Source organism: Geotrypetes seraphini, chromosome 1 (assembly GCF_902459505.1).
Source record: "Geotrypetes seraphini chromosome 1, aGeoSer1.1, whole genome shotgun sequence".
NCBI lineage: Eukaryota > Metazoa > Chordata > Amphibia > Gymnophiona > Dermophiidae > Geotrypetes > Geotrypetes seraphini.
Genome location: NC_047084.1, coordinates 276,705,727 through 276,721,751, shown reverse-complemented (window position 1 = coordinate 276,721,751; position 16,025 = coordinate 276,705,727). Strand labels below are relative to the sequence as shown.

The 16,025-nt window shown below is 41.0% G+C and overlaps 1 protein-coding gene across 3 annotated transcripts in view; it reads left to right on the top strand.

Annotated features, from left to right (window-relative positions):
* The window catches only part of EIF2AK3 (eukaryotic translation initiation factor 2 alpha kinase 3), a 115,493-nt gene that overhangs the window by 49,465 nt on the left and 50,003 nt on the right, over positions 1-16,025 (top strand). For all 3 annotated transcript variants that reach the window (XM_033952325.1, XM_033952315.1, XM_033952305.1), the window contains 5 exons: positions 1,188-1,318; positions 8,898-9,132; positions 13,088-13,250; positions 13,917-14,057; positions 14,213-14,335. In XM_033952325.1, the coding sequence (XP_033808216.1) occupies positions 1,188-1,318; positions 8,898-9,132; positions 13,088-13,250; positions 13,917-14,057; positions 14,213-14,335 (793 nt within the window). The remainder of the gene's footprint in view (positions 1-1,187; positions 1,319-8,897; positions 9,133-13,087; positions 13,251-13,916; positions 14,058-14,212; positions 14,336-16,025) is intronic.

Here is a 16,025-nt window from a genome sequence, read left to right as displayed (position 1 = left end):
CAAAAATTTTGAAAAAAAAATCATATAATCCATCCATTTGCCTCTATATCCAGGAGCAGATTGACATTTTATAGAGCATAATGTAAGCATGTGTAAAATGGAGTTGATTAAAAGGGAGGTGTTGCTGTAAGAAAGTAACAGAAAATGTGCTCTGTATTGGCATTTAGCATATCTGATTCTCTGCTCTGGCATATCTGATTCTCTGCTCTGCTTAGTACTCCACATTCTGCATTATATACTGTATCAATTTCTTTCCTCAGAAGCACAGAATTAAAAGCTGTATTAACATTTCAGTGTTCCTGCTGTGTCACCTGGGAAAATACAGGATCAGGGTTGAAAACGGTTTTAGAAAATTTTGCTCCCACAAAAGTTCTTAGGAGTCGGGGCAAAAATATCTAAACATAGAAACATGATGGCAGATAAAACCTAAATGGACCATCCAGTCTGCCCATCCTTGGCATCTGTTTTCTCTTCTCATTAAGAACATAAGAAGGTCCATCATGTCCGGCATCCTGTTTCCAACAGTGGCCAACCCTGATTCCCAAGTAGTAAAACAGAGTTATGCTCCTTATCCTAGGAATAAACAGTGGATTTCACCATACCTTCTCAATAATGCCTGTCCCATGTGCCTGTCCCACTCTTTCTTGAATTCTGATACAGTTTTTGTCTTCACCACCTCTAATGGGTGACTATTCCATGCATCTACCACCCTTTCTGTAAAAAAAAGTATTTCCTTAGATTACTCCTGAGCCTATCACCTCTTAACCTCATTCTTTGCCCTCTCACTCTGGAGTCTCCTTTCAATTAAAGAAACTTGCCTCATTTGTATTTGTGCCACATAGGTATTTAAATGTCTCTATCATATCTCCCCTCTCCCACCTGTCCTCCAGAGTATTCATATTGAGATCTTTAATTCTGTCCCCATACACCTTATGACATAGACCATCAACCATTTTAGTTGCCTTTCTCTAGATTTAACTCAATCCCTTGGAGCTCTCTCTCTCTCTCTCTCTCGTGTTGCCACTTTTGCTTTTTTCCCTTCCCCCCTCTGCAGCCCAGCAAGGGCCCTTACTCCTGAGACAGATGCCTGGATGTTTCAGATGTGTGTTAGATACTATTTATTTGGTAAAAGTATTAAGCTAGTTGTACTGTGAAAAGTAGATCAAACATTTATTGCTGCTCCACAGGTGAAATACATTTGTTCATCCATGGGTTGTCGCCGCTGGAATGAGGAGGATACTGAAAAAGAAGACGTTCTACTGCTGCATCGGACACAAAAGACAGTACGTGCAGTGGGACCTCGCAGTGGCAATGAAAAGTAAGTATTACCATAGGCTAGACCTTTATGCTTAGTGGTAGAGCCATGATATGGAATTGTCTCATGAGGTCTTTTGTAAAATTATCCTAAAGATTATGTGCAAGAAGGTGTGCACTTTTATGTAGGTGTGTTCTGGGCAAAGTTTGGGCAGAGCATAGATGGAGCTTGCCTTGCGTGCCAACATTCATGCCTACACCTGAGCAGGTGTAAACGCCAGCATCCTCAATCTAGGCACAATTTCTTCTGTGTTATCCCTAGTATTTTATAAAGACCCATAGGGGCTTATTTTCAAAAAAAGATAGACGTCCAAAAGACGGCATAAACTGGCACTTGGACGTCTTACTAGTCAAAACGTCCAAGTGGGCATTTTCAAAACTAACTTTTGGGACGTCTAGCAGGATTTCTTACCCGCTGTGCATCCAGAGCAGAAATGGGCATGCTGATGGGCATGCCATGGGCAGAGAGTGGGTGGCTTAGATGTGCACATCCTGCAGCTGTAATTGAACCTTTCTCAGGATGTCCTAGACAGAACTTAAGACATTTTCCACTAGACATGTTTGAGAAGCGTCCAAGTGCCTAAAGGGTATCCAAACTGATCAGATGACCACTAGTGGGAATAGATAATGAGTCCCACATACTATCCCAGTGGCCACTGACCCCCTCTCACCCCCTAAAAAATTTGAATTAAGCAGTACATAATTGCCTGTAGAACAGCAGCACTTGGTATGGAAAAGCCCAGTAGAGCATCACATAAGTGCCTTAAGTTGTCAGGTGGGGTGAACATAGAGAGGAGGAGCCAGGCCCATAAGCCACTCTAACATTTATGGTGGAAAGTGTGAGCCCACCAAAACCCTCGTATACTGCCATATTGGTGCCACCTGCAGCCATAAGGGCTATTAGGGTGGTGGACAAGTAGGTATAGTAGGTTTTGGGGGAGTTTTGGAGGGCTCGCCATACATAATAAGAGGGTTAAGGTGAGATGGACTTCTGGCACTGTTTATGTGACGTTCACAGCAGTGCCTTCTAACGTGCCCCAATGTTCTGTTGGCATGTCTTTGTGACCAGTCCATTAGAAAGCTGGCCCCTCCCATGTCCAAATGGACTTCATTTGCATGTTTTCAACTTGGATGGTATTTTTGTTGAAAATGAGGAATAAAGTTAGACGTCCTGAAGTTGGACATCCTGATGGCCAGGACGTCCAACTAGACGATTAAAAAAAAAATAAAAAAATAAAATTGGACATCAAGCATTTTCAAAAATGGACCCTTTCGGAAATCCAATTTTGGACATTTTGCAAAGTTGGATTTAAAAGTCCTATAAAAAATGCCCCTCAATTTAACCTGTGTGGTCTTCATACATATGACACATGTGTGGAATATTACTTTTAAGTTGAAAACATTGCATACAGTCTGGAAAGATTATGGAAGGTGGTTTCACTCTTTATTTTATTCACATACTTAAGTATTCAACTCTCAGTTCTTTTGCTGGTGTATGTTTTTGGTAATGTAGCTCTAGTCCACTGTTAACTAATTAACTAATATAGGTGTAACAAGATCTGATTTCTTTTTTTCAGTTATCAATTTAGCAGCAGTATTTTGCACTAGTTGCAATCTTGCTAAACAATCTTTACCAAATTAGATTCATCTAAAAATGGTCTTAGTTGTTTAATAAACCGCAAATGATAAAAGCAACCATTGATCACCATACCTATCACAATGAATCCCCAAGGTCTTAATTTTTTCTACCAGTATCAAATTCATGTCATTAATCTTAGGCATAGACCATTTAACCCATTTACATTCCAGGACCCTATTTTCAACCCCTCAATTTCCCGCTGTCTCCCTTGAGCTGTATCTTCCTCTTTTCCTCTCCCTCCTGCTCCCTGTTCCAGTCCTTCCAACTGCCGACCTCTAAATGGCCAAGTCAGCTTAAATAGACAAGAGGAACGTGCCCAAAGATGGAATGGTACATGCAGATAGATACATCTCCTCTATTCCTCTATTATAACTTTACAATAGCAATGTTAATTACCATACATGACATAATTTTTTTTCTATTTTGCAAGCACATAGAAGGCCTTCCAGCCAAGGAAATGGTTACCAATAAAAGCAGTGTGTTAAAAAAAAAAAAATCTCAGTCCTATTCCTGGTTTAGCGAAGTGAGGCGCTATAGACTGGGGAAATCTGGTTCCTATCAGCAGCTGCGCTTTTAGCAGAAGCAACAGCCCTTTATGCAGACAGACACTCAGCAGCCTCTTATTCCAACCTAGGGTCTTCCCTGGCATTTGACTGGGTAGTAGTGACCATGGATGCCTGCCTCTCGATCTGGGGAGCCCATCTTCTGTGCAGTACAGCACAGAGCCTTTGGTCATGAGCGTAAGCATTGTGGCCTATCGCTTCAAATTCAGGGTGGTATGGAAGGCCTTGTTGGCTTTTTGAGAGCTTTTGAGGGGAAAATCTTTTTGAGTGCTGAAGATGGATCTCATGGTGATAAAGGACAATGCTAGTTAGGTGCCTTCAATTTGTATTTGAGTCCTATCAACTTGATAAATTACAGATCTAAAAGAAATCAGTTTTGTGCTAGTCCAGTGGGGTCCTCCAGTATCATCCCAATGGTTGTTTTCAATGTGTCCAGCCATCTGATTGCAGATCGCTCTCATTGCCTGGTTCCTTCGATATTCCTAAAACATGATGTCCTTCGCTAATAATCTTTTGCTTCTGACAGTGTGACCAAAATAAGACAGTTGTAATTTCATCATTTGGACTTCAAGTGACATAGCCGGTTTGATCTCTTCCAGAATTGACTTGCCAACTCTTTTGGTGGCCCGTGGCATGCATAAAATCCTTCTCCAGCTCAAATGAGTTAATCTTCTTTCTGTCATGTTTCTGTAGTGTCCAGCTTTCACATCTGTAATTGACCCCTGAGAAAATGAGTGCATGGACAAGTCTGATCTTTGGACTCTATTTCCTTGCCTTTGAATACTTTGTCTAGACTAGAGCCTTCATTGAAGAGCAACCAAGTGCTATTCTGCTATTTTTCCCTTCTAGTTGCTTCTTTGTTTTACAAAAGTGCCCAGGCGATCTGAAATCCTTCACAACTTCTATTCTGTTGCCTTCAGGCTCAAAATCTTCATCATTTTATATGTTCATGATCTTGTTCTTGTTTATGTTCAGCTCTAATCCCATGTTATGACTTCTGGCTTTGACTTTTCTCAGTAGATACAGCATCTCTTCTTTGCTGCTGGAGATGAGCGTTGTATCATCTGCATAGCATAGGTTAATTATACATGTATTTCAGCAGCTGGCTTTGAAACCTATGCTCTCTTCTTCCAAATTTGCTTTTCTGAAGATGGCTTCACCATTAAGTTTGAACATGTATGGTGACAAGATGCATCCTTGCCTGTTGCCATGTTTTATTGGAAACCTACAGTGTTGCCATTTTCTGTTCTGACTGCAGCTTCTTGATTTTTGTAGAGGCTCTTTATTAGTTGAGTTATGTGTTTGGGTATTCCCATTTGTGCTAGATTTTTCCATAGTTTATTGTGATCCACACAGTCAAACGCTTTGCAGTAGTTGATGAAGCAAAAGTATAGGGAGTGGCTGACTTTTGAGAGGTTGAAATTGCAGATGAAAGGCTATCCAGATGCAGTAATATTCTGTACATTTCTGGAGACTACACCTTCAAAAAGATATGAACAGGATGGAGTCAATCTAGTAACTGTACAGTTTGGTTTAGTTCCATCTTGTATGTATGATCAATTTAAATTCACTATCCCTACTAGATCTCGTAGAAAAAGTATGTGCAATCCATTTAGTTTTCCTTTCTGAAAAGTAAAAAATGAATGAAAATTTCTGAAATTTTATTAGCTCTTCAGGCTGCTAGAATGGGGAAATATATAATTATATATAATTCAGGAAAATAATTTAAAACTATTTTCTTTTGAAGATTTGTTTTGAATAATGAACAACATTGATAATTAAAGTTTTATATTTTTATTAACTTAGAAAAATATTGTATTTCCTAGCTGTAAATTCTAAAGATTGTTCTGTCTTCTGGGCATTCAAATGGCAGATGAAGTTTAATATGGACAGTGCAAAGTGATGATTATTGGGGAAAACGTACATGATGCAAGGTTCCACTTTAGGAGTCACCAAAGAGGAAAAGGATTTAGAGGTCATCGTGAGCAATACATTAAAGTCTTGTGGACAGACTTAAAAGATCTCATTTTGGCATCCTTCCTGCTGATTTTGGCAGGACTTTGGGGGGGGGTCCCTGCTGCAGCCGCTCTGCTGATCGCGGCAGGGGGATTGCCTTGCCACGATCAACTGATGGCAAGTGATCCCATGATCAGGCAGGCGCAGTTCTCTAACTGGTGCCTGTGACATATGCCCCAGTTAAAGAATCAGGGGTGGTGGTTTAGGCGGGGTTAGGTGTCTGTTAGGGCAGACACAATTCTGTATATGATGCCGGTGTGCGATTCTCAGCCGCTGCTTAGGCAGCAGCTGAGACCGGTGTCCTATACAGAATCTGCCCCTTAGTGCCCACAAACTAGAAGACATCAGTCTTCAGATCAATCTTGAAAAAACCCATTCTAACATGTCCAGCAACTTTAGACCTGAATCTAACCTACCCTTCGTCTCCAAGATCCTGGAAAAAACAGTACTGAACCAATTAAACTCCTTCATTGACAAACAAGGAGCCCTATCCACCTTCCATTCGGATTTCAGGAAATTGCACAGTACTATAGGAAGACCTTAAGAAATTGGAAAACTGGGCATCCAAATGGCAGATGAAATTTAATGTGGACAAATGCAAAATGATGCACATTGGGAAGACTAATACAAATCATAGTTATCAGATGCTAAGGTCCACCTTGGGGTCAGTGCTCAAGAAAAAGATGTGGGTGTCATCGTGGACAATGCACTGAAACCTTCCGCCCAATGTGTGGTGGTGGCCAAGAAAGCAAACAAGATGCTAGGAATTATTAGAAAAGGGATGGTAAACAAGACTAAGAATGTTATAATGCTTTTGTATTGCTCAATGATGCAACCTCACTTTGAGTATTCTGTTCAGTTCTGGTCTCCTTATCTCAAAAAAAGATATAGCGGCACTAGAAAAGGTTCAAAGAAGAGTGACCAAGATAATAAAGGGGATGGAACTCCTCTCATATGAGGAAAGACTAAAGAGGTTAGGGCTCTACAGCTTGGAAAAGAGACGGCTGAGGGGAGATATGATTGAAGTCTACAAAATCCTGAGTGGTGTAAAAGGGGTACAAGTGTATCAATCGTTTTTACTGCATCAATGTTTACAAACACTAGGGAACACTCGATGAAGTTACGGAATAATATTTTTAAAATCAATAGGAGGAAATATTTTTTACTTGGAGAATACTTAAGCTCTGGAATGCATTGCCAGATGATGTGGTGAGAGCGGTTAATGTAGCTGGTTTTAAAAAAGGTTTGGCCAAGTTCCTGAAGGAAAAGTCTATAGTCTGCCATTGAGACAGAAATGGGAGAAGCCACTGCTTGCCCTCAATCGGTGGCATGGAATGCTGCTACTATTTGGGTTTTTGTCAGTTACTTGTGACTTGAATTGGCCTCTGAGAAGATGGGATACTGGGCTATTTGGACCATTTGATTTGACCCAGTAGGGCTATTTTTATGTCCTTCTCGACATCATTGACGACTGCTGGAAACTCATGAATAACTTTAATGATATCCTTCTTTTGTTACTAGATCTCAGAATGGCGTTTGTCACTATTGACCATCCTTTCCTCATTGCACAGCTTTCTGAAATTGAAATCTGAGACACTGCGTTACAGTAGTTCACCTCCTTCCTGAATAATAGATCCCAAAGCATACTGCTCAATGATGCATTTTCGACACCAAAATCGATGAAATACAGTGTTCCACAGGGAGCTCTACTATCCACCTTATTATTCAGTCTCTACATTAGACCTGTCCTAGATATAGCCCACAAATACCAAATACAGATTCACTCCTTTGTGTATGACATCCACTATATCTACTGCTAGGAAAAATTTGCGACTCCCAGATCATGAAACTCTTAAACTTCCTCTCAGAATTCAAAAACTGGATGTCCCTCAACAAATTATAACTAAATGCCTCCAAAAAATACCTCCTTTGAATCCAGAAAGAGCATTGCAGCCAAACCCATCCCTCCCTGCACTGGGACTCAACTACCATAACTACAAAAGACCAAGCACATAACCTAGGAATACTCATTGACTCCAAATTATCACTTTCCAACCATATCTCACAGGTGGTATCTTCCTCATTCTACTACCTGCGACAACTTTGAAAAATAAGGAACTACTCTGAGTCTTACTTCATCCAACTACTCTATGCCCTTGTCCGCTCACATATAGACTACTGCAATGCGCTATTCATCAGACTCACAATGAAGAGCATATGACGTCTCCAGCATCTACAAAATGCAGTAATCAGATTTCTAAAAAACCTGAATGCCTGTGTCCCTGTCTCCCAGACTTTATCATCAGCTCACTGGCTACCTGTAGTCAAACATTGTGCCTTCAAGGGCCTGATACTAGTGTTTAAAATCCTTGCACGACATGGCGCCATTCTACATGACAGCCAAGCTTCCTCCATACATGCCAAACCAGTCCTTCTGCTCCCAGGATGAAATATGCCTTAAAACACTCCCTGATCGTGCCCTTCAAATGCAGACTGCCAAACGACTTTCCTACTCCCACTTCATACCGAGCCACTGGAATCAACTTCCCCCATAGATCAGATTCCTTGAAGGACACTTTAGGAAAGCAATAAAAGCATACCTCTTCTAACTCCCCTGCCTACATCCGATGAATTACAAAGAAATATGTATTGGTACTAGATCTTCGGTATGTGTCACGTTAGGATAAAAACTTGTATTAAAAATCTTATACTGTAACTCTGGCAAATTATAACCTGTATGTTATACATATTGGTATTAGATTCCTAGTATGTGTCGAGTTAAATAAAAACTTGTATTGTAAAAACTTGTACTGTAGCTATGGCGAATTGTAACCAGTTAACTGTATATTATGTATGTTAACCTGTTACTCATTCTGAGCTCGTTGAGGAGAACAGGATAGAAAATGAATTAAATAAATAAATGTTGCAGATGTTGATATTATGGGAGGCTTCAATTTTCTCTATCATTCTGGAAATGTGATACTACCAGAAAGTTCCTCAGCTGGAAGAGAATTTGATTCACATATTGTGAGTCATGTCATTTGGGACATGATAGGAAAAATGTCCAATTAGACTTAGTTAATGCAAGTAATGTGTTTCTTTTTTTAATTTGGAAAATTCTGAGAATTATGAAGGAGCAAACAACACCAGTAATCGCAACAGACCTATTTTTAAATTGTAGTACATAATTACTCCTTGTACTTAAAAATACTGCATATTATGCAAAGTGTAGGTTAGTTTTAGTATCTTTCATGATGGCAAGCTCCTGGCGATATCCAGAAGCTAAATGGCAGCTGCTTGTTAAACTTTGTTAGTGTTTTAAATTACAGCTTTTTTTCATCAATTTTTTGCATGTCTATATTCAGGTGGAATTTTAGTGTTGGACATTTTGAGCTACGATATATTCCGAATATTGAACCTAGAGTTGGATTTATTGAAGGCAACTTTGAATCGAGCATCAGCACAGATGAATCCAAAATAATTTCCGAGATGGATGAGCAGGAAGCAATGACAAAAGATTCTGTGATCAAGGTCTCAGTGACAGACTGGAAAGTCATGGCCTTCAGCAAGCAAGGAGGCCATCTGGAGTGGGAACACCAGGTATGGAAGAGAACGCCATTAGTTCAAGATTTGCATGGTCTACATCACAGTTGATTTCTATTGAATAACTGGTTGTATGTTTTTTTTTAATTTTGTTTTATTTTTAACTTAAATCTTTTTATTAGCCTGCCAAATCAAGCCAATCTACAAATATTTTAACATTGTCAAACATTAGAGTTTCCAATGAACATTTGCAAATTTTTTTGTACTAAATACCATTTACTCTATAAATCTTAATATATACCCCCTTCACTTTACTTCCTCACTACCTATCCAATCTCCCCACCCATTCAAAGTTTTGTTTCTTACATTTAAATGTAGACAATATCATTCTCCAGCTTTTATAGACAGATTACTTCTTCCCTATAATCTTTCAACAATATTACGCTCCAGTCATCAAAATCTTCTTATTGTCCCTTCATTACGTCATATTGTTTACAATACAATTCGTAAATCTAATTTCTCAGTAACAGCTCCTACATTAAGGAGTGCTATGCCGCTCTATCTTCGTTAAGAATCTTCCATAGACAGATTTAAAGCTAATCTTAAAACTTTCCTATTTATCCTATTTAGGATTCATAAGAACATAAGCAATGCCTCTGCTGGGTCAGACCTGAGGTCCATCGTGCCCAGCAGCCCGCTCACGCGGCGGCCCAACAGGTCCAGGACCTGTGCAGTGATCCTCTATTTATACCCTTCTATCCCCCTTTCCAGCAGGAAATTGTCCAGTCCTTTCTTAAACCCCAATACCGTACTCTGCCCTATTACGTCCTCTGGAAGCGCATTCCAGGTGTCCACCACACGCTGGGTAAAGAACTTCCTAGCATTCGTTTTGAATCTGTCCCCTTTCAACTTTTCCGAATGCCCTCTTGTTCTTTTATTTTTTTGAAAGTTTGAAGAATCTGTCCCTCTCTACTCTCTCTATGCCCCTCATGATCTTATACAGCACATGATAATAAGAGATGTCTCTTATCACGCTACATTTATTTTAATAAGAATGAGACTTTTATAATCCAAACTTAGACAAGTCTGGACAATTTTAAACATCCCCCTCCCTTTTTATGTTATACCTTTGTATTTTTTTAAAATTTTAAACATTGTATTTCTCCTCCTCTTTCCTTATGTATCAAGTCAATTGTCTTTTGCATTCCCTGTAATTGTATTTTAACTATTCTCTATTTTATTTTTATTGTAAACCACTTAGACATTCGATAAGTGGTATATCAAGATATGAATAAACTTGAAACTTGAACCCTCCCTTTCCCACCCTGACACTTTGGGCTCCTTTTACTAAGCCGCGTTAGGGCATTAATGCGCAGAATAGCATTGAGCTGGCATTAGTTCTAGCCGCACAGCGCAGGTTTAGCATGCGCTAAAATGCTGCGTGCGCTAAAAACGCTAACGCAGCTTAGTAAAAGGAGCCCTTAAAAATGTGCCCTAAACCCACAACCAGACCCTCCGCCCTGTCCCTTTTGTTGTTTAAATTCTTCTAACGGGGAGTTCAGTAATGTTTCTCATCCATCGATCCTTTTAGTTATCTGGACGGTTGATATTGGCTGCTCTTGACCCCCCCTCCCCCTCAATCATGTTTAATATGTAATTACGTACCTTGGATTGGTTTTAATGTTTTATATGTGATTGATTTGGGGGGAATGTCTGGGAGAAGTGGTAAAAGGTGAGGGATAATTATTTTCCATATTTCTACAAAGTTAAATTAGGGATGTCACTACAAGTATCGGAGGCCAGTTTGTCAAAAATAGTTAAATGTAGGGGCGTTGCCAGCATTGGATTTCTGGGAAGGGGACCCAAGGATAGACTGGGAGGCAACACATTCCTCTTCCTTGGCCATTGCTGCCACCACATGTTTACCTTTGCTGTCCAGAATGCCCTATCCCTTCCAATCCCTGCCAAACAATGACATCCACAGCCAGAACTGCTGCAGAACTGTCTCTGCAAGGAAGAAGTCGGCAGCCTCCATTCCGGTTGCCAATGTCTATATTAACTGTTTGGGGGCATTTTTAGCAGTTTCTCATTGAAATATTACCCAGCATTAAATGCATTGCATTTAATGTAACCTATGGAATGTTGTAAGTTTGAGTGCTTTGAAAATGAGCCCCTTGGGAGTCTAAGCCTCCTCAGCCCCAAATGCAAACTTCCCCTCCCTGCTTGCTTACCATCCAGGTTTGCTGCCTCCCCAGGTCTGTTGTGGCAGCGGCGGTAATAAATAGAAATCAGATGTGGGGCCATTGCCCTGTACATGCCACTCCTGGCTCTGCTGGGCCCACTTCTTTGAAATAAGAAGTTACATCTGAGGGGTGGGTTTGGCAGGGGTGGCAAGCTCAGGGCAATGGCCCTGGGCTTGCTTTCTATTTGTTGTTGTTACCATTCCTGCAGTGCAGGCCTGAGAAAACTTTGAGCCTGGTGAGTGAGCAAGCAAAGCGGGAGGCCAGGGAAGGAGAGAAAGTGATGGGTGATGTTTGATGGTGGTGGGAAGGAAGAAGTGGAAACTATGGTGGGCAGGAGTAAGTGGGCTTCACTCATGTCTTTGTGAGCGGACCGTTGGGCGTGATGGACCACTGGTTTGACCCAGCAGCGGCAATTCTTATGTTCTTATGTTCGTATGTTCACTAGACCACCAGAGATCAGAAAGGTAGGCCTAGGATAGGAGGCGTACTGTGTGAGTTCTGTCTGAATATCGATTGGGACCTGCATAAGAGCTAATGGCATGACAGTCTGGTGTGATACAGGTATTCAGTGCCAATGCCCAGGCACAGTCCAGCATTGAATATTGGAGCCTAAAGTTGCCTCTGATGGTCAGCATTTAAAAAAAACTGCTGACTGCTGCTGGCTGAATATTGACCAATAAATGGCCAGACAACAAACTCGGAAAAATGAATTTCATTTCTAATTTAGGGTGAAATAGTGTTGTACCTGTGTTGTTCCACTTGAAAAGATAGCAAATAAAAACAGAAATAGTAAACTTTGCTGACCTGAGGAAGGAGGTTTTGGCCTCCAAAAGCTAGTCAAAAAATATATTAAGTTAGTCCTGTAGAAGACTCATATTTTCCTTTTTTGTTTTCTTTTTATTAATGTTTAATCTAATTGAATATTTCAGGTTTGTTTGTTTTTTATTTACACCTGCTCTCTTTATTTTGCATAGTGCAGGGGAATATTCATCACTGTGTGTTCTATTTTTATGTTGTTGCACAATATGCAGTCTCTGGCTTCTTGTTTTTTTATGGGAGATTTTTTTTTGTGGGGGAGGTCTGCATATTTCTATTTGTCCTTTGTGGTCACTTATTCAAGACTTGATGAGGATATATCTGTCTGCGGGAGAAAAAAGCCAGGTGTCCTGTTGGCTTTGAATGTTGAAGGGGGTGGGACAAAGCAACACTTCAGCTCAGACCTGCATTTACAGGACCTTTGCAGCACTAAGGGGTCCTTTTACTAAGGCATGTTAATGATTAGCTGTGCTAAAATCATTAGTAAAAGGACCACTAAGTTTGGTTTAAATTTCCATCTGGCCTGGAAGCAGTTAGAGAGGTGGTGGTGATGTGTATGGCAGGGGGACAGAAAGGAAGGAAGGCTTTCTTGCACACTGGAACTGTGCAGCTGCTCCCCCCCCTCCCCCCCCCAATTCTGGCACTCTAGGCAGAAATCTAGACCACCTAGTGGCAGGATCAGCCATGCCCCCTTGTTGATTCATTTGATGGACAGGTTGAATTTGCATTGCATGTAGTCCCAGAGGTACGATTTCCATCTCTTGAAATTTACATGTTTGGAAGTAAGACTAGATATCCAGATTATTCAATAGAATTGCAGTTTCTACAAGTGTTGGAGTAGCCTAAACTTTGCATAAACACATCTCATCAATTAAAAATATATTTGAAGTCCTCAGCTTTGATTTATTGATCTCTAAAATGATACAAATTTAACTAAATGTTATCTGTCTTAGTTTTTCACTCCAATTGCCTCTGCCTGGCTGGTTAAAGATGGCAAAATCATTCCTATTAGTCTGTTTGATGACACCAGCTATACCTCACATGATGAAATCTTGGAAGAAGATGAAGATATTGTGGAAGCTGCCAGGGGAGCTACAGAGTCCAGCTTCTATTTAGGTGGGACATTCATTACCTTTGTTTTATATTTTTCTCCAAACTAGACATTGATGTGCCATCTGCAGGACTTAACTGCAAAACCCTTAAAGCATTTACATTATATTTGCTCTAGCTAGACAAAGCCTGGAAGTCAGGTGTTTCTGCCAAGTTCTTCCATGAAGAGGTTGCTACCAGGGTTTGTGAGGCCCATTACTCAGTATCTGCATTATTTTCTCTGCTCCTTTTTTTCGGTTGTGAATCAAATGATCAGGGCCAGTACAGGCCTGGAACAAAAATACCCATGGAATTGTGTTCAGTCTATAGGTTAAGATCAAAAGAATCACCATACAGGTTAGCTACTGAGACATTTCCTCTCCCATTTTGTACTTTGACTAGAGCTGCTGAAGTAGGATCTTTTCCAAAATCAAAATGGAACATTGTTTATTTCATTTTGAATGCACACCCATGCACCCTGAATATACCTCCAACTGCCAACTGAATTTCATGAGCACATAAACTCCTTGCTTTGCCTGAGACCAAAAATTAGTAGATCAATACACATTTGTTTGAATTGCTTGAACTGGAAATGTTCTACTTATGCCTCTCTTGCCCTGAAAAGTGTATATAAATGATGTGGTTATTTTGCTTTTAACATTGGAAAAATAGCTTTTTCCTTTCTGTGGACAGGAATGTATCAAGGCCAGCTATACCTGCAGTCCTCTGTCAGGCTTTCAGAAAAATTTCCTGTTGGGCCAACAGCTTTAGATACCAGAAGGAATGAAAATGCAATAATTTCATTGCCCAAAATCAAATGGAAACCATTGATCCGTAAGTAAAGATCTTAATCCCTGGGAATCTGTTGACACTTTTGTAAAAGTTGTTGATTTAGCAGATTTAATAGTAATTAGGAACTGTGGAAAAACAACCCCGAAAAGCAAATTATGGTGGCAGGCTGTGACCTAGTGTTTCTCGCCCATTTCCAGATTCTCCTTCCAGGACCCCTGTTTTGGTGGGATCTGATGAATTCGATAAGTGCCTCAGCAATGACAAGTTTTCTCATGAGGAGTATAGCAATGGTGCTCTCTCTGTTCTGCAGTACCCATATGGTAAGTGTGCATGATCTTCTTCACCCAGTTCATTTGTCTCTAGGTCTGTGAACCCATTCAGGCTTCAGTAAATGTGTTGGGTATTTTTTTTTTTTTTGAGTGGTGGTGGTTTTCAGTAACTAAGTCTAATACGGAATAAAACTAGTATGGTTCTTCAGATATCTGTGTATAAGGCATAAACAGAAAAGTATGTTGTAGAAATTGCAAGGTGTGTGAATATTGCATTGTTTTTTTACATCTGTATGGATAAAGTTGTAGTGGTTTGTGTGAGATGAAGAAAGTGAAGGCTTATGCCAGCATTAGGTGCTGCAGTGCAGGAGTGCATTTCTCTTCAGCTGCTAGGTGCAGAAGGTTCCAGAGGTAACTTGGTCTTTGCTGTCAACCCTTATGGAAGTGCAGTGCCTGGAAAAGCAGAGGTTTCATGTCTGTCCCTTTCTAGGGTTACCAGACGTCCGGGAAAACTGGGACATGTCCTCTTTTTAGAGGACTGTCCAGGTGCCTGGACAGACTTTCCAAAACCCAGCAGTTTGTCCAGGTTTTGGAAAACTGTGGCCGCATCTGGAAGGCATCCGAGCATGCGCGGATGATGTCACATATGTCTGTGCATGCTCAGAGATCCTCGGACGCAGCCCAGAGGTCAGAAACGAAAAGACTAGCTTTCTGGGGGTGGGGGCTAGAGGCAGAATGAGGTGAGACTGGGGACAGAATGGTGCGTGGCCATGCATCTGGGATTTTAGGTTCATAGACAACGGCGCGAAAGACAAAGGCGCGCCCAGACAATTGAGCACAGCGTGGAGGCGCGCACCGCTCAAAATTACTGTTTTTAGGGGCTCCGACGGGGGTTTTTGTTGGGGAACCCCCCCATGTTACTTAATAGACATTGCGCCGGCGTTATGGGGGGTTTGGGGGGTTGTAACGCTCCACATTTTACTGTAAACTTAACTTTTTCCCTAAAAACAGGGAAAAAGTGAAGTTTTCAGTAAAATGTGGGGGGTTTCAACCCCCCAAACCCCCACAACACCCCCACAACGCGGCGCAATGTCTATTATGTAAAGTGGGGGGTCCCCCCACACACACCCCCGTCGGAGCCCTAAAAACAGTAATTTTGAGCGGCGCGCACCTCCGCGCTGCGCTCAATTGTCTGGGCGCGCCTTTGTCCCGGCACGCTTTTGACCTGACACCGGGATTTTACACAGCAAAATATGGTAACCCTATCCCTTCCCTATGTTGCAGCATAATTGACTTGATTTTGTGCTTCATGTCATGTGATTTTATTGAACATAAGCTTTTCTATTTTAATTAACTGCATGTTTTTGGTGGCCCTTGAATTAAGAAGTGTTAATATGCATGAATTTCTGCCTATGTATTGGTGTGTCTAGTTCTAGTTAGAATGAACTTGTTTTATGGTGCCTTGTCCTATATAGCGCCTGAATAAAGTCTCTTATAAATGGTGGGCTGTGCACTGAGGTGCAGTGCTCAAATTCTGAAAGGAAGCACTGTACTATCCCTGCACATATTAGCTCAGGGAAAGGCAAACATTTTTAACTAATGGCCATATTGAATGTTATGACTGGGAAAGGGAGATTAGGAGCCTGGGGGGTCTAAGAGGTCTCCCCCCCCCTCCCCATAGTATTCTCCCAGCCAGATCTCAGTACCCCATGCTCTGTTCCCATTCTGTACTCTCAACAGT